The sequence below is a fragment of the Onychomys torridus genome, chromosome 22 (assembly GCF_903995425.1).
Source record: "Onychomys torridus chromosome 22, mOncTor1.1, whole genome shotgun sequence".
In the NCBI taxonomy this organism is placed as follows: domain Eukaryota; kingdom Metazoa; phylum Chordata; class Mammalia; order Rodentia; family Cricetidae; genus Onychomys; species Onychomys torridus.
In genome coordinates this window covers 6,495,743-6,518,313 of record NC_050464.1, presented here as the reverse complement: position 1 = coordinate 6,518,313, position 22,571 = coordinate 6,495,743, and the positions used below count along the sequence as shown (strand labels likewise).

The following is a 22,571-nucleotide window of genomic DNA, read 5'->3' as shown; positions in this document are numbered from 1 at the left end:
TTGGTTTTTGTGTCCTCCCCCAGACAGGGTTTCTCTGTGTAGCTTTGGAGCCTGTCCTGGCTCTCACTCTGTAGACCAGGCTGGCCTTGAACTCACAGAGATCAGCCTGCCTCTGCCTCCCGAGTGCTGGGATTAAAGGCTGCACCACCACTGCCTGGCTCTCTTATATTTTTTAACAAGTAGGTAGTTTTTGTTTTGCTTCTACAAAGTATCCATTGGTATATATCCATTTGAGGGAAAGACTTTATCTAGTGGTTGCCTAAAACTGTTAATCTTCAACTAGATGTTCTTTGTTCTTTTACAAACTATCAGATCATCTGAACTGGGGTCATTGAAAGTATCATGCATTTCACAGCTGTCAAAAGAAAACAGGCTGTGTCAACTGGGAGGGGCCAAGAGGACAGAAACAAATTAATGTAACAAGGGCTCATTCCCTGGCTGCACTGCATTACACGTGCCCAGTACTGGCTGGCCAGGGGACCATGGGGAGAAAGAAACACCCTCAACTCTAGAGATTATTAAGGAACCCAGGCGGATGGAGAGTCCACCACAACATACAGCTTCAGGGTACTCCATGACAGAACAGAATCATTTAACATCTCAGCCCCAAAGGGGGACAAAGCCACCTCTCACAGCTTGCTAGCCCAAGCTAGTCCCAGCAAACAGTAAGGCAAACAGGAAATGGAAAAGAAGATATGGGTGTCACTGAGCCACTCAGGCAGACCCTGAAGTAGGAAAATGCATTTGCTCCTTTGTCTGAAAACCGGAAAAGGCAGAGTGCTAGGGGACTGAAGCCTGGGCATGTCAGACCCTGGTACCCACTTCTACCAATGGCAGGCACTGTCTATTTAAAAACACTAACTAAAACAAACCCCAGGCCGTGAGGCATGTACTTCTGAATAATGAATTTTTCTTTTCTAAGTAAAGCGCAGTCTATGCTGGTGTAAGAACCACTGAATCCTTGACTCACCCTGCTGGAGCGGAACCCATGGACGGCACTGGCACAATCCCACTTCCCGAAAAACCCGCTGGGAGGTCTAGACTGGCTTTGGTCTGAGCTGCACTGCCCAGCAGGTGACCAGGAAAGGACTACACTGGTTAACTCTCCCCACTAGAGGATAATTTTCCTTTTATTTCTAATTAGGCGCCGTTTTCTACTCCTTTTCCAGAGTAAACTCTAATTGCTCGTACTGTTTTGGTGAGCTCTATACAAAATTCGGCAAGTAGACTCTGCTGGGTTTTTTTATTTGGGGAGCAGCACCTATGTTTCAGGATGCATTAAGACATGAAAATACACTGGCTTGATTTGTTATTACTGTTTGTTTTGGACAGAGTCTCATACAGCCCAGGCTGGCCTTAAATTGCTATATAACTGAGGATGACCTTGATCCCTCTGCCTCTGCCCTTAAGTGCGAGGCCTGCCTACAAGCATAAGTCACCATATCAGCTAGAATCATCTTTTATAAAATTATAATCAACACCTCAAATAATATTCTAGTATGAGCTGAGCATGGTGGCACATTCCTGTCAACCCCGAACTCAGGACCCTGAGGCTGAAGGATCAAGACTTCAAGGCCAGCCTGGGCTATATGAGATTCTGTCTTAAAAAAAAAAAGAAGAAGAAAAAGAAAAGTTGTTATATTAGAATTCAAATACTTTACATGCTGAATGTTCTCAAGACAAAGTAACCCAGAAAGCATCTGCCTCCTGGGTGGGTTATCTGGTTGTCTTTAAAATTAGAATCCAGCAATTTGGAGCCAATGGAGTAAGCCACAAATAATGCAGGAAGTGAATAGGTCAGGCCCCTAAACAACTTCCATGATTCACTGTGGTATTAACAATAAGAAATGGCTTTTTTTTTAAAGATATTTTTGCCAGGTATGGTGGGACACGCCTTTATTCCAAGCACTCAGGCAGACAGGCAGATTTCTGTAAATTCCAGGTTAGCCAGAACTATACAGTGAGACCCTGACCAAAAAGTGAGTTTTATATGAGCCCTATGCACAACACTAAACATACATGGCTCTTAAGAGAAATGGTGTCAGGCAGGCCGTGATGGTGCGCACACCTTTAATCCCAGCACTTGGGAGGCAGAGGCAGGTGGATCTCTGAATTCCAGGCCAGCCTGGGCTGCAGAGGGAGTTGCAGGAGAGCCAGAGCTACACAGACAAACCCTGTCTCGAAAAGCCAAAAAGAGAGAGGGAGGGAGGAAAAGAGAGAAATGGTGTCATCCAGGCCATATGCCATCAGGTATCTTTTTACCCTTTGAACATTACCTACCTTTACCATTAAGCATGTCCTATAGCAACTCTACCACACAAAGTGGCTGCCTAGGTAGCCTGTGATTCATTCAACCTCTGCAGGACACAGTCCACATTTAACTCATAGTGGGAAACCCAGACAACACATTGCTTTCAAATACCAACATTGTTCTTGCAGAGCTGAAAGTGTTTGGATGTAGCCAAGGTGTTTTCATAGCAGGCTTTCTGCCAAAAACCCTGAATCATTAAAAAGGTGATGGGCACCACCATCCCCTCCCTTGCCTTCAGCTTCCAAACAGGTCTACCAACAGTTCCATGCTTGATTTCTGAAAACATGGTTCATATAAAATATGGCTCACATATTTTTTTTTTCTAAACTGCTGAAGAAAGCAAATGAAGTCCCCATGCCTATCTGGAGTGTCATCCAACCTATCACCTAAACCTAAGATAATTCAACATGTTAATTTCCAATACTATAGCTCACAAGACCAAATCCAACATAAACCTGGTACAAAAAAAAAAGAAAGAAAGAAAGAAAGAAAAAAACTTCCCTCATACTGTGTTATATTTAAACTGAGGACAGATGGCATTAATTTGTGATATGCAAACAATTTTCAGGACTTTAAGTCAGAGGCACCACAACACCATCTATCACCAATTCATAACTTGGTGTGTCTGAAATCCTCAATGAATGGCATATTGTAATTACTGGCGTTTCTTCTTAGTGCACACAAGGCACTGGTGTGACTCTCGGGCAGTCCTACCTGATTTCCTGAAATCAGGTGACAGGAGCAGGAACTGACATGCTGGAGAACTGTCTAGGTGCCAGCCAGCCTGAGTGCATGTCTCATTCCTCACAATACTCTCAAGGGCTTCTAACTACTCCCCCCACATCTCCCACTTCAGTTTTTGTTTTTTTAATGCAGCCAAGGCTTCCGGGTATGATGGTGCAAGTCTTTGATCCCAGAGGCAGGTGGATCTTTGTGAGTTCCAAGCCAGAGTTACATAGCCAGGCCCTGTCTTGAATGAGTGAATGAACAAACAAACGGATATAGCCAAGGCAGTACGGATGGATATCCACTGTCTAAGCCAGGGGTTCTCCATCTTTCTAATGCTGCAACCCTTTAATACAGTTCTTCATGCTGTGGTGACCCCCAACCATAAAATTATTTTCTTTTTATTTATTTATTTTTATTTTATGTGCATTGGTGTTTTTGCCATGCCATTGGTATTTTGCCATGGGTGCCAGGTCCTTTAAAACTGGAGTTACAGACACTTGTGAACTGCCACATGGGTGCTGGGAACTCTTAACCACTGAGCCATCTCTCCAGCCCAATAAAATTATTTTTCATTGCTACTTCATAACTGTAATTTTGCTATTGTTATGATTTGTAAAGTAAATATCTGTGTTTTCAGACGGTCTTAAGCAACCCTCGTGAAAGGGTTGTTCGACCCCCAAAGGTTGAGAGCCACTGGTCTAAAGACTCAAGATAGCTTTCCCAGGCCCACCGGAGTTCAATGTCAGGCCCACAAGGAAGAAGAGAACTGACTTCTGCAAGTTGCCCTCTGACCTCCACAGCTGCTGTCCCATGCACACACAAAGACAGACACACACCAAGAACACGCCAGGCATCCTGGTTCTCAGCACTTGAGAGTCTGGGTAGCAGAACTGCCACAAGTTCAAGGCCAGATTTAGAATCAGAATTAGAATTTAGAATCAGACCGTCAAAAGGAAGGAAGGCTGGACATTCACTCTAGTCTTTTTTGAGACAGTCCTGGAATTCACTATATAGACCAGGGTGGCCTTGAACTCACAGAGATCCATCTGCCTCTGCCTCCTGAGTGCAGGTATAAAAAGTGTGTGCCACCATTCCCAGCAATTCTAGCATTTGTGTGTGCATGTGCCACAGCAGCTGTGTGGAGGTCAGAGGGTAACTTGCAGAAGTCAATTCTCTCCTTCCATGTAAGCCTGAGACTGAACTCAGGTTATCAGGTGGGGCTATAATAATTTATCTCAAAAAAAAACTATAACTTTGCATAAAATATAAATTACCTTCTTCTATACATGCTAACTTCAGCTTAGAACAATGATCATGTACTGCTCTGTTCTTTCTCAGAAATGCCATTCTCTCCAAAGACACAGTATCAAAGAAGCACTCTGCCATCTGTACCTGAATTCTGCGTCATCCCAAATAATGTATCACACAACCACATGTTATTTTCAAACAGAGTCTCCTATGTTGCCCACAATGGCCTCGAACTCAAGGCTGTCCTGCCTCAGCCAAGCAACATCACACCTGTCTTAATCCAGAAACATGCTACAGTCATGACACAACACTCACACAGAGCATTCCTAACCCTCCGCAGAGATTCCCAGCACTTCTGCAAATACATGTCTTTGACTTTGTTCACACCAACAAAGAAGCATGCTGCTTCAGACCAGCACTAAATGAAGGCTTCGCTGTCCTTACACCCAGTACACCCAATGCCACTGTCACAAAGACGCTAACTACTTCAAGAGCATTTGATCCTGGGGACCAGCAGTCACAGAGCTGACTGTGGATGTAAAGCTAGAAACCAGCTCCCAGTAGCCATTTTTCCCCGCTTTGGGGTTAAAAGGAAAGGAAACTGTTTGCTTTGAGATGAGGTGATTTCAAACTCCATAAGTAGCCAACAATAATCTTAAACTTGTGATCCTCCTGCCTCTGCCTCCTGAGTGCTGGGATTACAGGCATGCACTACCACCCTGGTTACGTAGTGCTGGGGATGGACTTCGTACATGCAGGCAAGCACTCTACCAACTAAGCCTCACCCCAGCCCCTAACTGACACCTCCCAGCACAAGAAGAAGAGATGAGCACTGTGAAATGGAGAAGAGCTGGGCCCTCCCAGGCCACCACTGCTACTGCTTCGAGATGTTTTGATTAACTGATCAAAATCTGCCTATTGAGCCAATTAAACTAAGTTTTCTGCTGCTTATACCTGAAAGTATCCTGCTTTTTTTTTTCCCCCCCGAGACAGGGTTTCTCTGTGTAGCTTTGCACCTTTCCTGGAACTTGCTCTGTAGCCCAGGCTGGCCTCGAACTCACAGAGATCCGCCTGCCTCTGCCTCCCGAGTGCTGAGATTAAAGGCGTGCACCACCGCCACCACCACCTGGCATATCCTGCTTTTGAAAGGTCATGTAGAAAAAAATCATACCTTGTAAATGAAACACAGAACAAACCAAACCTGGGCTGAAGAGTGGAGGCAAAGTGATTACCAATGGCAAATCTCTAACAACAGTCAGACTGTGGCCTGATACAGCCACCAAAGTGAGCAGGAGTAGTACGAGACCCTGAAGGAAGTATGCCAAGTGAGGCAACGCCCAGCTGGAGGTGTGCCTACCTCTCACACCAGTCAGCAGGGTCCTAGGAGAAGGAGGAGGGGTGTTTTTGCTGGAAGAGGCCCTTCTGCTGCAGAGGCGAGGGAAGAAGGGCCCAGGATGTACTGAGAGATGCTGACTCAAAGCACAAGATGATGGTCCCACAGCATTCAGGACGCTCTCTGGTCTCCACACAAACATGCAGGCACACACACACGCATACGAGCACACACACGCGCACTCACATGCAAGCACACTCACACTCACAGAATTGGCATTACTTACTGGATACTACTTTCCTGAGGCAGCATAGCCATAAGGCCCAGTCAACAAGGAGGCAGGCAAATGTCTGCACATGCACCGGGCGTCAAGCAATGTGCAGTGGGGACACAGGTGACAAAAAGAGCAGGCCAGGCTTCAGGGAACTTCTAGGGACGGAGACAGAAAACACAGCGGCATGATGGCTCTGTGTGTGACAGATGAACAGACCAGATCCATAAGCAGTCACAGCTGAAGGAGGGAGGGAATGGGGAGCCACAGGTCAGGCAGGGTCTCCCTGGGGTGGTGACCACGAGACTGAGCTCTGAGGGACAAGAGCAGCCACAGGAAGTGGAGAGGCGAGCACTGGAGCCCACCCCACACCAACCCCCAGAGGAATTCTTGTAAAAGCCCCAAAGCAGGAACCAGCTCGCCACAGTTCAGGAGACCTCTGCAGAGGCTTGATGTTATTCCGAGTTGGAAGCCACTTGGAGAGCTTTCAGAAGGAAATGGCATGACTGAGCCATGCCACAGGATACAGGGGACTACGGTGCCAGGATCAACAGTTGAAGGAGCTGGGTCATGAAGGTCTGAATCTTAACTGTGATGAGAATTTACCAAATTTGTACCTATGACAAGACTGCTACACACACACACACACACACACACACACACACACACACACACACCAGGTCTGACTGGGGAAATCTAAACAAGTACCATTGTGACAAAGTACATGGTTGGAGTGTACCCATGGTAACCATCAATCTCCTAATGCTGTAGTTATATATTAAAAATAGAGAAAAGGTTGGGGATTTAGTTCAGTGGTAGAACACTTGCCTAGCAAACACAAGGCCCTGGGTTTGCTCCTCAGCTCCGGAAAAAAAAATATGGAAGAAAGCTGTCTGGGTGCTTGCCCAGCTTGTGAAGGCCTGGGTTCCATTTCCTGCACTTGAAGGTGGAGGTCACCCCCAGCTACACTCTAAGTTTGAGGCCAGACAGCACTACATGAAATCCTGTCTCAAAAGAAAGAGGTTAGGGGGAGATAAATTGAAACCAGTGAGGGCCTGTAGGATGGCTCAGTGTGTAAAGGCACTTGCAACTGAGCTGGACAACCCACATGGTGGAAGAAAAAAAACATTCCCACAAATATCCCTCTGCCTTCACAACCTTTCCCCAACACAGACACACACAAAAATAAAATCATGAAGAAAAAAATAAGCCGGGCAGAGGTGGCAGATACCCTTAATCCCAGCACTCGGGAAGCAGAGACAGATGGATCTCTGTGAGTTCAAGGCCAGCCTGGTCAACCAAGGCACCCAGAGAAACCCTGATTTTATAGATATAAAACTGAGGGAAGGGCACACAGGACCCCTACAGTTTGTCTCACTCTCTGTGAAGAAACTGTAATTACTTAAAAATTAGGACTCTGAAAGCAGCAGCCTAAGCTGCTAATTAAGGCTGAGATCGGAGGGGGATTGAAAGTCACAGAACTACCAGATGATGATTCCAAGCCATACCTACCGAAAGGGTTCACTGCCAAGAGCAGAGAACACCAGGGATGGCCAGCTGGAACTCTCACAGTATAATGGGGTGGGGGGTGGGGGTCACCTGGCAGACCACTCTGAGGAAATGTGTGGCAAGTTTTGTCTCAGCTGAACATATGCTCACTCTACCCCTATCTAGCAATTCTCTGCCCAACAGAAACTCAGACGCCCATGAAAAGACATGAGGCACAGGTGTGCCAACTAGAAAGCACCCGGTCACCTACCAACAGGGAAAGAAATGCCTTACTTAAAATACAGCGATGTCACAGAGTACTGAGCAGCAAAGAGGATGGATGAGCCACAGCACACAGTGTGCACAAATCTCACAAACATGATGCTGAACTGAGGAAGCCAGTGGTGAGAAGGCTGAGTATGAGCCCATCAATATGGAGCCAGGCTGCTTAGTGACTGTCTTGGGGGTGAGGGAGCGGAAGCAGAGAACGCAGCATGAGGCACTGCAGCAAGCATAACTCCCTGCTCCCTTCCTCTCCCTCTACTTTTTGAATCAATCCAGCCACAATTTGGACTGCAGATTTCATTACAATGATTAATTCCTATTATGTCTGTGTCTGAAAATAATGATTTAAAGGAACAAGTCCCCACACTGTGTGCAAGCAGCATTCTGTTTCTCAACCCAGCCCCAGGTTTCTCCATCGCTGCTCACAGTCGGAACTGAATATTCCGTGTACGGGATCTGCAATGAGGGCCATTCAGCAGCTGCCTGGCTTTCAACCCACTACATACCAGAAGCATACACAGAGCCAAGACAGACAAAAATGTGTGCCAACGCCACCTGGGGCTCCTGGGAAGGCAAAGCACGTGTGCTTGAGAACCAGTGGTCTAGATGCTTGCTTGCTGCACGGCATGATCAGGCTGTAGCACACGGCTGGGGAGCTAGCTGGGGACAAGCACAGAGGACAGGACCCACCTACATAAGTGGGCAAGAGTGACTGCTGCCTGTAACCCTGGTGCTCGCAAGACCGAGACGGGGATCCCAGGGCAAACTAGCCAGCCGGTGTGGGTGAGCTCCGAGTTCAGTAAAGGACTCTGTCACATACATGAAAGTGAAGAACCACTGAGGAAGACCTCCACACGCACACATACATATATGCACACATAGACACATGGAAGCACACCACACAAACTAAATAACAGATAAATAAAATACCCAAATTAACACAGAGACGGGAGCTCTGTTCTCTAGGAAATGGCCAGTTCAACACACAGAAGCCGAGACTTCTGTAGGCAGCGTCTACTTGGTACTCTGAAGGCTCGAATGAAGTCTTCCGTCTGCCTTCCCGTGTGGGATATATCGTCCTGTGCAGCTACCCTGGGTGTGACTCAGCTCAGTCATCAGCCTATGGAGAGTTCTACCTCACACTGACAGAGACCAGTGACCAGCCTCAGCAGACCTGCTGAGGAGGGGCAGAGCAACAGGGGCGGAGGCTGAACCGGCCAGAATGGGCAAGGCAGACGGCCAGTCTCCATCCACTCTACTTTCAACCACAGGAACAAGAATGTTTATAACCTTTTTTTTTTTTTTTTTTTTTTTAAATCTTCTGGGCTTTGTTTTGTTTTAAAATGTCTTATTATGTGGCTCAACTAGTCTGAAACTGGTGGCCTCCTGCCTCTGTGTCCCATGCACTGGGCTTACAGACATGTGCTGCCAGACCCAGCTCTAACCCAAGAATATCTAACACAGTAAGGGTAAGTTACATGGGAGCTGATGGTTTTGGTGACAGGAGAGAATCTAAATAAAACAGGGTGAGATGTGGGTGTGCAGGCAAGAGATGATCAACTTCAACTATGATGGGGGTGCAAGGACGGGAGAAAGTCCAGAGGAGGAGCTGTGCCAGAGACAGAGGCCCCAAGGAAAATCAGGGATGAGGACAATCTGGGTTTTCATCTAAGCAACTGGAGAAATGTAAGGAAGTGAAAAATGCAGGAGACTTGATTCCCTTTGTGAACAAAAGGGAATCAGAAGACTCTCTGAGGGCTAGGGATATAGCTTGATAGCAGAGTGCTTGCCTAGAATCCCCTAGGGAGGGGCCAGGGTGTGGCTCAGTGGTAGAGCACCTGCCTAGAATCCCCCAGTGAGGGGCTGGGGTGTGGCTCAGTGGTAGAGCCCCTGCCTAGAATCCCCCAGTGAGGGGCTGGGGTGTGACTCAGTGGTAGAACACCTGCCTAGAATCCCCCAGTGAGGGGCTGGGGTGTGGCTCAGTGGTAGAGCACCTGCCTAGAATCCCCCAGTGAGGGGCTGGGGTGTGACTCCGTGGTAGAACACCTACCTAGAATTCCCCAGTGAGGGGCTGAGGGTAGAATGTTTGTCTAGTATGAATAAGACTCTAGGTTGGGAACCCAACACAAAATAAATAGACAAATAAATAAATACCCTTCAAGACATGTTTAGCTTAAGACATCTAGCAGGAGTCATATGTGATTGCACACACCTGTAATCTAAGCGCTCAGGTAGTTGAAGCAAGAGGATTTTAAGTTCAAGGCCAGCCTAGGCTACCCAGTAAAAATCTGTCTAAAACCAAAGAAAGAAACAAACAAACAGATAAACGTCAACATCAAATTTCTAATCTTGCATAACTACAGGGAGGAAAAAAAGGCCTTTTAATCAAAACAAAGACTTTCAATTTCTAAGTCTGGGGCTGGCAAGACAGCTCAGCCTTAAATAAAGGTGCTTGCCATCAAATCTGACAATGTGAGCTCAATCTCCAGAACTGAGAACACAGAACTGACAACCCCCAGCTGCCCTCTTGCTTCCACACACATGCCTGCGTGCACATGCACACATAAACACACAAATGTGAATAAATGCAATACATTTCTAAATGTAAGTTATCTTCTCTAAGACTCAAGGAGAGTTACACTGATGTCATAGTTAAATGTGGTCCTTTTTCTAGACGTGACCACTGATTATTCTGAGCAGAGCAGTATGTTGCAGGCAGCTCTTCACTCATGATGGGAAAACATCCTTTTTCTCTGTGGTACAACGCGTTTCCAGAGAATAAAATAAATCACACACTATTTTCACCCTAGAAATAAAAGTGCACATGGAAAAGAGCTCTCAGTAAGGCCGGCCTCACCCCTGCTCCAGTGAGGGCTGCCTACAGCCCTCTGGAAACTGCGAGACACTGTGAAGTGATGCACAGTGATGCACAGACCTGAGGCCAGAGTAGCACCAGCAGATGACCTACAATCTGTGATGGCCCTAACAGATACAGAGGTGCAACTGAGTGCCACTTTGGATTTTATCCCTAAGATCTAAGAAGTAAAAACAAGTTCAGATCCTCCATGGGAGCTGCTGCTTTCTCTGTTTTTATGGAGTCAGATATTAAAATATCCTTAGGCACTTCAAAAATTCAAATAAACAAAACCTCCTGGCCAGCAAGACAGTACAATAATGGATAAAGACACCTGCTGTCAAGCCTAAGGGTCTAAGGTCAAGCCCCAGGGCCCACGTGTGGATGGAGCCAACTGACCCCCCAAAGTTGTTCTCTGACCTCCACATGTGTATCTCCCCACACACATTAATTAAACAGAAAACAAACAAACTCAAGTTCAGTGCTGGCATACACTAATTTATAAATGCTGTTTAGCATGTCACACCTTTCACCTTAGGTGGGAAGGCTGAGTATTTCACAAAAATAAGTCAGAGATGTCCCTGAATAAATAAATGGTGCAAACCAAGAGAAAATTTCAGAATTAAGATCCCAGGTCCTCAAACTGTTTATGAACTACATAAGCTGGGGCTGAGTCTGGGCGAACAACTGGGATTTTCTTTAGCAAGCCAGACCAGAGGGAGAATGCCTCAGCATCAGAATAAACATTCAAAAGGAGAAGCTTCTCCCAAGCAAAAGACAAGTGCTCCAAAGTCCCCTGTGCAGCTCCCAGGATGCTCCTTGGCAATGAAACATCCCACAATATGGGTATATGCTGGGATGCTACTGTAGTCTTTAAAATACTTTTGGGCCTGGCATGGAGGCGCACACCTTTAATCCCAGCACTAAGGAGGCAGAGGCTAGGAGTTCTCCATGAGTTGGAGGCCAGCCTAGTCTACATAGTGAGTTCCAGGCCAGCCAGGGCTACACAGTGAGACCTTGTCTCAAAGAAGAAAAAGAAGGGGAAGGCTGTGGAGAAGGAAGGAAGAGAAAGGAGGGAAAGAGGAGAAAGGAGGAAGATGAGGAAGAAGGAAATGGAAGGCAAGGTTAGAAAACAGGCTTAAGAACTATAAAGCAGAGTATCTTGTCATGGGTCGGAAATCCACCCCCCTTCTCTTTCCTGTGGTCTATCTATCCATGTTCCCCACCACCCTGTTCTTGCCCCTTTCCAGACTGACTTCTGAAAGCACTTCACACACTGAAAACCACACTGTTTACCACAGAGAGACTGTCCACCCAGCTAGTTTACTAACATTTTTCGCTGCTTACTACTGATTTTTAGACGCTCTTTTGGATTTTTATAAAACATAAAGCCATCATGCCTATAAAATCCCAGCAGCAGGAGGTAGAGGTGGAGGCAGGATGACCAAGAGTTCAAGGTCATCCTCGCTACAGAAAACCCTCCAAACACAACTCCCTCAATCATGCCCATGTCCACCACTGAATTAATTATTCCTGATCATGTGTCCAGGACTTCACTACTAAAGATGATGCTGGGGGTGGGGAAATGGCTCAGTGAGTACTTGATGTGCAACCATGAGAGCCCAGGACACACATGAACAGCTAGGCATGGCCACACAAGCACCTGTAACCCCAGGGCTGTGGAGGGATGGGATAGGAGGACCAATGGTATTTGCAAGCCAACAGCCAAGCTCCTGGCCCAATGAGGAGACCTTGTCTCAAGAGAGTAAGGTGGACAGTGATAAAACAGGACACATGTCCTCCCCTGGGCATGTAACACACACACACACACACACACACACACACACACACAGGCACACACACATGCTCATTTGGGCTCATTAGCACTATTGTGCCAGCAAATTTTCACGATTTCACACAGGAAACAATTCAAGTGCTTGTTTCTGAGAATTATTTCCATGTTTACCAGTCACTTTCACAGTGGTCTTCAGTCTCAAAGTACAGCATTACCATTAGCGTCGATTTCAGTGGTTCTCAACCTATGGGTCACAACTGTAGTTAGAGTTTTCCTGCCTGGCCCAGTCAGGACAAATCTCTCTTACCCACAGTCGCTCAGACCCAACCAAAAAAGCACACAGAAACTTATATTGCTTACAAACTGTATGGCTGTGGCAGGCTGCTTGCTATCTACCTTTTCTATCTTAAATTAACCCATTTCTGTTAGTCTATACTTTGCCACATGGCTTGTGGCTTACCAGTGTCTTTACATGTTGCTTTTCATGGCGGTGGCTGGCGGTGTCTCTCTCCAGTCTTCTACTTCCCAGAATTCTCTACTCTCTTGTCCCGCCTATACTTCCTGCCTGGCCACTGGCCAATCAGAACTTTATTTACACAGAGCGATATCCACAGCACACAACCCTTGAGGTCAAAGGACCTTTTCACTGGGATCACCTAAAACCATCAAGAAACACAGATATTTACATTAGGGTTCATAACAGTAGCAAATTTACAGTTATGAAGTAGCAAGGAAAATAATGTTATGGTTGGGAGTCAGCACGACATGAGGCACTGTATTAAAGGGCCGCAGCACTAGGAAGGTGGAGAACCACTGCTCTATTTGGTTACGTGGGTGTAAGAAATAACAGCTGGCTAACGATACAGCTTAGTGGTAGCACAGCGCTTGCCTAGAATGGCCAAGGGCCTGGGTCCAACCTCAGCACCACAGAAAGAAGTGAAAGAGAGCCAGGAACACAGCTCATCAGGTAGCCGGCCTGCCTCGCTCGCATCCCTGAGGCCCTGGGTTTGATGTCCAGCTCTGGGTAGATCACAATGGCAGCACTCGCCTGCACTCGACGCATTCAGGAAACAAAGGCCAAACACTGAGAGTTTAAAGCCCTTCTCAGCTGCACATGAGTTTGGTGTCAGTTACGGGCTCTTTCCCGCAGAGACAAAACAAACATCTATTCCCCACTCCTGACAGAGAATCTAGGACAAACCAAAGTTCAATTCCACCAAAGGCCAACTTGAGGAATGAATGAATTTATTGGACTTAGAGAGCATGGGTTACTTATGGGAGCACAGGTGACCCAAAGCAGCCACCACCCAGTCTCACCCCAGAATGGACAAGGCACAAAGCTCCCACCTTCCATTAGTCCTCTACACACTACACACTCTAGCCCCTGCCCAGACAGAGCAACAGGCAATAAGGACAAACTTACCAACAGCCAGCCACAAGGTGCAGGAGGGAATGGCTGAGGTCAGGTGAAGTTCAGTGACCCTCCCCACCCCTCTAGTGAGAGAAGGTCACCAGGCCAGACCTGGTGGGTCTCCGGCTGCTCTGGTGAAGATAAAGACCATTGTGCTTGAAGGATATTGCTCTACCATACTGGACTCCGTGAGACAGAAGAGAGGGGGAAAGGAAAGGGGGGGGGGGGGCGATACAACAGCCTTAATAACACAAATAAATCATAACTATTCACTGAAATATTTAACCCACTATGGCCAGGCTTTGAGTGGTATGAAAGGGGAGAATCCCTTCCAGATATGAAAACGCGGCCATGAGAAGATGCTGATTCTACAGGCCTCCCTTCCTCACCCAGGTGCTTCTAGGAAAAGGGACTCAAACCAAAACCAGCGACTACAGCCCCAGAAGGTACCAATGCCTTCAGAGACTGTGTCCACAGAGAGCGCTGACCAAAGAGCCCCTACAGACAGAATCCAAGGAAGAGCTTAAGACATCTGCACTACATCAGCCAGCAGCCTGGGTTCCCGCTTGGTGACACTTGATGCGGACATTCCTCAGCCAATTAGAATTCCTTTCAGCAGCAATGGGGGTGCCTGCAGCTGGAACCACAGATGGGATGTAGCCCCAATACTCCATACTTAAGCCTTATTTTAAAACAATAAAGAGCCCCACCCCCACCCCACCACTATTAACCCAGAAATGTAGAAATATTTCACTTTGTTTAAATATCTAAATGAATTAGGTCTGGTCTGGAGACACAACAGCAATTCTAACATTTGAGAAACAAGACACCTCGATCTAGGGGCTGCGCTGTTTGTCTTTTGGAGTGCTTCCTTCAGGCTCCCCTTTGACTAGAGTGACCTTAGGGACTTCAGTGAGGGAGAGAGAGAGCACTGGGCTACAACCAAGTGCAAACCGTGGCTTTCTCTAAATAAAACTCACCTACAAAACCTCTAACCAGCCAGTGTGTAAATGGCTTCGTGAAAAAAACAGTTTTTTTTTAATTCTACATTTGTTTTAAAGAATTTAACTTTCAACATTGTTTTAAAATTACAAAGAATTTGACCCATGAAAGAATCCTGAAAGTTAGGTTTTCTCAGCCAGAAAACCAGGAGCATTGTGAGGACAGATTTATTTTGCTGGGGTGTAGGCTGAGCCATAACATGGCCATTTTAATTTTTAACCAGTGTCCCAAGAGCGTTACACAAGTCAGCCTAGTTAACTGACCCCTGTGCTAATGCTGACACAGTGCCGTGGTCGGGCGTCCCTTTCCTTGTTAGTTAGACAAGACTGACAAGGAACAGCTCCTGTGGCTCCACTGAGCTCAGATGCAAGAGAAGGGAATGTCAATGACGGCTGCAAAACAAAGAGCATTGATATGTCTGTCCCTCTGTCTGTCTGACTGACTCCTCACACACACGCGCACGCACACACACACACACACACACACACGCACGCGCACGCACACGCACACACACATAAATTTAAAAATTCTAACTTAGGGCCCCCGATATCCCAGTGTTGGGTCCCAGGGGGGCATGGGGGAGCAGAGACATCCTTGGCTGGCCAGGAAGTCCAGAGGAATCAGAAGCTCCAGGTTCAGTGAGAGACCCAGTCTCAAAAAATAAAGTGAAGACTGACTGAAGAAAATACCAGACATTGACCTCTGACCTCCACATACACGAACTCTCCCACCTAAGGGCAAAAAAATCTATTTTGATGTGAATTCACAATTACTTAAAAATACAGATAGGAGCCAGGCAGTAGTGGCGCACACCTTTAATCCCAGCACTTGGGAGGCAGAGGCAGGCAGATCTCTGTGGGTTCGAGGCCAGCCTGGGCTACAGAGTGAGTTCCAGGACAGACACGGCTGCTATACAGAGAAACCCTGTAGCGAAAAACCAAAAAAAGAAAGAAAGAAAGAAAAGGAGAAAGAAAGTACACAACTTTTCCTGTACCTAAAGTTTACCTTCCGCAAGTTGTTGAGAAGGACCCTAAGGAAAGTGTACTTGCAAGAGGAGATGGCGGCTATAAGCGATCATATGGTCTCTCAAGCCAGCACACATCACTCATCATGTTACAATGGTCAAAATAACTTACCAGACTACTCCTGCTCCTGGACTCTGCTGGAGCAAACTGACGGTCAGCACTGCTAACGGTCCTTCCCTCAGTCTTTGTAAGATCCACCCATCAACTGGGCCACCAGACTGTAAGTACTAGCAACTGTGACTACAACTACCTCACTCCAACTTGCATCATTCGAATGGTGAGCCGCACACCTATGTCAACTTGAAAAATGGTCTCACGTGTCCAGACACAGCAAGCCAGACCAGTTTCCTCCCTCTAACTGCAGTTATACTTTCTCTTCATGGGACACAGTCCTGGCTCTAAAAGGCAAGAAAATACAAGGAGGTCCAGGTGAGTTCAGGGTATAAAAGCAGGATTGGAAAGGTAGTTCAGTGGTTAACGGCCGAGGCTCCAAGTTCAATTCCCACCACTCCCATAGCAGCTGACAACTGTTAACTCCAATCCCAGAGGATTCAACACCCACTTCTGATCTTCCAGGGCTCCAGGCACACTATGGTCCACATCCACACATGCAAGCAAAACCCTCACACACATGAAATTACTAAATACTAAATCTGAAAAGGAAAAATTGTTTTAAAAGGATAAAAACAGACATGAAAAAGCTGTGACAACTGGTCAGCAGCAGAGACAGATCACAGTTTTTAAAGAGCAGCATGGAACCTCAGAGTCCAGTCTCCATTTGTCCGAAGTACCGGGGTTCATGTGCAGACCCAAGTGTCCTAAGTAAGTACTTAGGGTTCGTGTGTGGACCCAAGTGTCCTAAGCAAGCACTTAGGGTTGTGTGTGGACCCAAGTGTCCTAAGCAAGTACTTAGGGTTCTTTGTGGACCTCACAGGAATACAAGTCTTACAACTCCCACTGAATTAGAAATCCAAATTTCCAAAAAGGTTGTGTTCTCTAGTGAACTGTAAGATGTCTACAAGATAATGCTCTCTAATAAGACTACTAGATTTTGCACATATTGATGCCCCTAAACCTCATGAAACAGTTCCTACTAAGTAACACAAAGATATTCATTAAAATTATATTAACTTAAACACAAAATTTTGAAATTCTTTTCTACTGGGAAGAGCAGCTTTCCAAAGCATTCTGAAGTATTACCCAACAATTGGGGGGGGGGGGGGTAAGAGTCCCAGGGGAAGAAAAAGAAAGCATAAATGTAATCAATGCACCAAATTATGGCTCGACACACATCAACAGAAGTGCTAGCCTTCAACACAAACTTCTGCATCTCAGGGCTGAGAACAGAAAGCCCGCACACAGGCCAACAGCAATGTCAAGTACACACTGATGGATCGTGTACAAGACCAAAGATGTTTATAATAAACAGGGCTGAATTCTCATCCAAAAGCGGGAATGGAGACCCTGAATGGTAATTAATTGGCTGCACGTCATGAACTGCTAGTCTGACTGATCCAAGTGCCCTGATCTGATAGGCTGCTCCCAAAAGCCAACTGTAGACCCCAAGTTCTCAATGCTCGTTAGCCACTCCAGTGTCTGCACTGGCTGCTGCTATGTGGTGTTCACTGCCAGGTGACAAGAGCCTTCCTCTTTTTAACTCTATGTATTCGGGCTTGTGTGTATGCAGGTATACCTACATATGTGTGCATGCAGGCCAGAGGCCAACCTCCGGTTATTCCTCAGGAGCCATTGACTTGTTTGGGACAGGGTGTCTCACCAGGACCTGGTGAGGCTCCAGCTACCATACGCACCACATTCGATTTCTAAGTGGGTGCTGGGGATCCAGCTCAAGTCCTCATGCTTGCTGGGCAAGCCCTTTCTTGACGGAGCCATCTTCTCAGTCCCAATAGCTCTCATTTTTAAAAGTCATTTTTCCCCAAATACAAATACTAAGTAAATGCTGAAACTCCGTAACAGTATTTAGCTTTAGAGAGATTGCTACCCAACCATTCCCATTTCCTGTTACAGCATAAGAAGGCAAAACCTACCTCATCATCAATAAAATGGCTGGTTCTAAGCTTTTCACATACTGTCACCCCATATCACCACCAAACCTCAATCCCAGGAGCACACTCGCCGCTGCACTCAGACCATTAATTAATAGCACCCATCCCCTGGCCCTTCCCCATCAAAGGCCACCTACCTAAGAACTTGGAAGCTTCCAAGTCTTCAATGCTGTCTAGGAACTGTTAACAGACACCTGACACAGCCATGGTCATTAGGATTTCTAAGCCGCTGATCTCATTTCTACTGAAACTCCCCAAGTCAGTCACTTTAACGGGAAGGCCAAAACCGATGTGGATTATCACTGAAATCGAGCCCAGTGCCAGTGAGCCAACAACGTTCACAAGGATGACTGGCAAAGACAACTTTCTAAAAGTAATGCCAACACAGGGATGTAGACTGCACCCACCGAGTGAGAGTCCCCAACAGTCACCTGCTGCTTGTTCAGGGGCAAAGATGTCCAACAAGACCCAGGGTCTGGGTTCTACTTCAAAACATTATCTGACTTGACATCTTCAGAGAAAAACATCAATCTTTTCTTAAGCAGAACACTCAACAGCTACAAACTTCCCAAGAATTTCCACCATTGTGGGAGGACACCACCATGGTCACAGACGTTACCCAAAGGCTCAGTCTGACCACCCTGCCTGAGAACAGAAAAATCCAGGGAAATCCCTGTAAGGCCTCAGACTTAACGTTGTATTTCCTTTTCTGAGCTGGAAAGCCCCAAAGCAGGCCCTAAGCCAGCCCTGCCATCCAGCCTTAGGGATGGATTCAAACTGGTACGGTCAGCAGGAAAAGGAGAGGGAGAAGGGAAGAGGAGGCCAAGGGCAGGCAGTGGTCCAGACTCTGGACCCACGAAGTGGGACAGCTATGACGGAGAACTCTGTATAGCAACTATCCTGATGCACAGACCCACAGCAAAGCTTCGTGCTCACCCTTGAAGGTGGCACTACAGAGCACATTCCTCTAAAGACTCAGAGTGCACAAGGAGCCACAGCGGGGGTGGCGGGGGTGGATCGCGCCACAACAGGGACTCAAGGATGTGGCATTGAGGGGGATGGTGGTGAAGGCATTGCAGAGGAGGTAGGAACCGAAGACTCTGGAGAACTAAGTGGCCAGGCCTCAGGGAGAGCGGAAGTGGACGAGACTGCAGAGGTCTGGACCATTGAAGAGGTGGGGGAAGTGAGAACAAGGCTGGGAGACAGACGTTTGGTCCCAGACAGGCTTGAGGAATTTGCGACTGAAGGGTGGAGGCAGTAAGACATAAGCGAAGGGGCGGGACTGAAGATAAGCGAGGGCGGGATCAGGCAGGGATGAAGGGCGGGGCTTGGGGCAGCGGAGGGGGCGGGGCCAAGAGAGGAGAAGGAAGCAAGAAAGAGGATGGAGATGGGGAGGGGGTGAAGCCGGCCAGAAGGGCGTGAGTCTGAGGGTCCGAGGAGGGAGAAGTGAGAAGAAGGCAAACGACAAGTCAGGCAGGGAGTGGGGAAGGAAGAAAGGAGGCGAAGTAATGAGAAGCTACGGGGAAAACGAGCAGACAGGTGGGAGGGGACTGAGGGACTGGAGGGGGACAGCAGGTAGGAGGACGGTGAGGGAAAAGATGGATGATGAAAATCTGAGGTGAGGGTGGAGAGAGGAAAATGAGGTGCAGCGAGGGGCGGGTCCTACTGAAGTTGAAAGTAGGTGTGGGGCTGAGGGAGCGAGGCACACGGCCTGAAGAGCAGGGAGGGGGCAGGGAGGGGCAGAGGGTGCCGGGCGGGAGGGGCGGGACCTGAGGCAAAGGGTGAGGTTAGGGGTAGGGGCAGGCAGCAGGGGCGGGGCCGACAGGGAGGGGAGAGGGGGAGGCCCTGATGAAGAGGGAGGAGCCAGAGGCGGGACCTAGAGGATCAGGGAGGTGGGGGGGTGTGAGTGGAACCTGACAGAAAGATGAACAGCAGAAAAAGCCAAAACCAGCTTCCTGGGCCTGCAGAGCAAGCAGGGGGCGGGGAAAAATGCAGAGGGAGGAGCCAGAGGGCGGAGCGCCAAGGCTAAAGCAAAGGGGTGGAGCCTGTGCGGGGGAGGGGGTGGGAGTCTGCAGAACAGTCGAGGGCTGAGCTGGTTAGGGGAGGGGGAGGGTCAGATTAATCGGGGGCGGGGCTTGATGCAGAGAGGGCGGGGCTGCCGCAGCGGGGGCGGGGCCTGATGCAGAGGGAGGGAACTGGGCGGCGGGGGCGGCGCCTGCAAGGCAGCCGGGGGGCGGGGCCGGAGAGCGAGCGAGGGGCGCACGCCGTGGGGGGTGCGGCGGTCCCGGGACAACGGCCGGTGCAGGGGGGGGCGGGGTGGAGTGCGCGGGGTCCCTGGGACTGCCTGGGGGCGCGAGGGCCGCGGCCCTGGCGTGCCTACCTGTCAGACGGATCTTGATGCTGGAGCCGTTCCTACGCGTCCCGGGGTTCGACATCTCCCGCCAGCGGCCGGCCGGCCTCGGATCCAGCGCCGCCGCCCCCCAGCCCGGCCCGGCCCGGCCCCGCCGCCGCCTCAAGGTTACGGCCACGGGCTGGGCGCCGGGGTCCGAGCCGGGACGCCGAGTGAGCGGCGCAGGCGTCGGGACGGGGGCCGCGGGCTGGAGCCGCAGGACCGAGCGCTCGGCTGCGCCGCCGCCCGGAGCCGCCCCTGGCCGGCCCAGCACGGAGCCGCCGCGCTCGCAGCCGGACGCCCGCCGCCCTCGCTGCTTCCGCCGCCGCCTCCCGAGCTGCGCGCGCCCGTTGCCGTGCCGGCCCGGCCCTGCGCGGCCCCGCGCGTGCGTGCGTGCGCGCGCCCGAGGAACACGGCGCTACGCCGACCGTGCTCGTCCTGAGCGAGCACGCGAGGCTTTAAGGAGCTGCAAGGCTTCTGCAGCGGGTGGGGATCCTTGAAACAGACATTCCGCCCCCCCCCCCCACACACACACACTCGCGAAACGAACTGATATGCTTGTGCAACGACTCGGGGAATCGAATCATTTTTCCAGTGTCCGACTTTTCAAGGCTCCTGATGGACGCCAGAGGGTTGCGCGAAACCCCAAGCACCTTGCGCGCCTGCGCCCATGGGCACGCGATATCATTTTTGAGGAAATAGCGTTTAGATCCTACAAGTTCCAAGAGAAGACGTCCCGCAATGATCGAGTGTCTCGGGTGTGCTCTGTGCAACTGGTGTATTCGATTGACAAGGTGGCTAGACCCGCAGGAAGTGAGGCATATGAACCAGCTAAACCAGAAGAGGGATGTAAACTGGAGAGGTGGTGGTTTTGCGGTTAGGGACCTGCATGCAATCGAACTAACCCAGAAAAGTAAGCAGTCGGGTTTGCGATTCCCTGCCTTCAGATGAAACACACACACCCTCCCTACCCCGCGCGCGCGCGCCCACAGAGTGGCAGGCAGGTAAAAAAGTAAAAGCTGTGCCTTCCCCAGCAAGCAAACCCATCTCTATGGTAACGCATTCTAGAGAGGAAATAAAAACGTTGTTGAAAAGGCCGAGTAGCTTTACCAAACTCACACAAGACACGAACCTAATTCGTTTCATGGACAGATTCTTTTGGTGGCTTTATGTGGCTTCCTTAGACCCGCTACTCACAGCACTTGGCCACCCCCTTTGGAGACAAGGGCTCATCTCTAGCCCAAGCTGGCCTTGAACCTGTGATCCTCTGGCCTCAGCCTCCTGAGTGCTGGGATTACAGGCCTGTACTACAACCCACCTGGCCTTTCCCTGGTGGTTTCTATGACCTTGTGCAGCCAAGCCCAGAGTTTTGAATAGTTGTAGTGAAATGTCTAAGAATAGGAGCAGTGTATGAGCAACAGTTAAGCTCTGTCTCCATTTCTAAGAAGTTGTCACTGAGAGCGAGACCCTAGGTCAGAATAAATCCATTTAAGAGTCTTTCATGAGGGTTGGGAGGGTAGCTCCATTGGTAAGGTGTTTGTTGTACAAGCATGAGAAACAGAGTTTTGTGGAGGTTTTAGATATTTCTTTAATCTATATATGAGTATTGTTTTTCGTGTGTATTTATATGTGCATCAGAAGGTGCTGGATCTGAAACAGATGCTTGTGAGCTATCATTTGGGTGCTGGGAATTGGACTCAGGTCCTCTGGAAGAGAAACAAGTGTATGTATGTATATATACATATGTATGTATGTATATATATAATTTAATTTTATGTGCATTAGTATTTTGCCTGTGTAAGGGTGTCAGATCCCCTAGAACAGGAGTTACAGACACTTGTTACAGGAGCTACTATGTGGGTGCTGGGAGTTGAATCCGGGTCCCCTGGAAGAGCAGCCAGTGCTCTAACCACTGAGCCACCTCTCCAGTCCCACAACAAGTGCTCTTAACTGTAAGCATCTCTCCAGCCTCAAGGACAAGGTATGAGGGTGATCCCAGCCCTGGAGAGGTAAAGACAGGAGGCTTAGTGGCCAGTCAGCCTCGATGAACTGGGGAGCCCCATACCAGAGAGTCTGTCTCAAGAAAAATAAACTGTTGAGCAAAACAGAGGTTGATCTCTCTCTCTCCCTCTCTCTCTCCCTCTCTCTCTCCCCTCCCCTCTCTTTCCGTGTGTGTGTGTGTGTGTGTGTGTGTGTGTGTGTGTGTGTGTGTGTGTGGTGTGTGTGTGTGTGTGTGTGTGTGTCTCACACACACACACCCCTCGATTCCTTTCTCTCTCTAGCTCCCTTCCAGCCCCGTACCTCTCCTCTTCCCTCCTTGCCTGTTCTCTCTCTTCAACCTTACCTCCTTCCTCTCTCCCCAGC

At 48.7% G+C, this 22,571-nt stretch overlaps 1 protein-coding gene across 1 annotated transcript in view; it reads right to left on the bottom strand.

Annotated features, from left to right (window-relative positions):
* Positions 1-20,533, bottom strand: part of Smurf1 (SMAD specific E3 ubiquitin protein ligase 1) — an 87,033-nt gene extending 66,500 nt beyond the window's left edge. Inside the window, exon 1 of the mRNA XM_036172317.1 lies at positions 20,199-20,533. Within this exon, the coding sequence (XP_036028210.1) occupies positions 20,199-20,253 (55 nt within the window). The 5' untranslated portion in view covers positions 20,254-20,533. The remainder of the gene's footprint in view (positions 1-20,198) is intronic.
* Between the last annotated feature and the right edge of the window lie 2,038 nt (positions 20,534-22,571).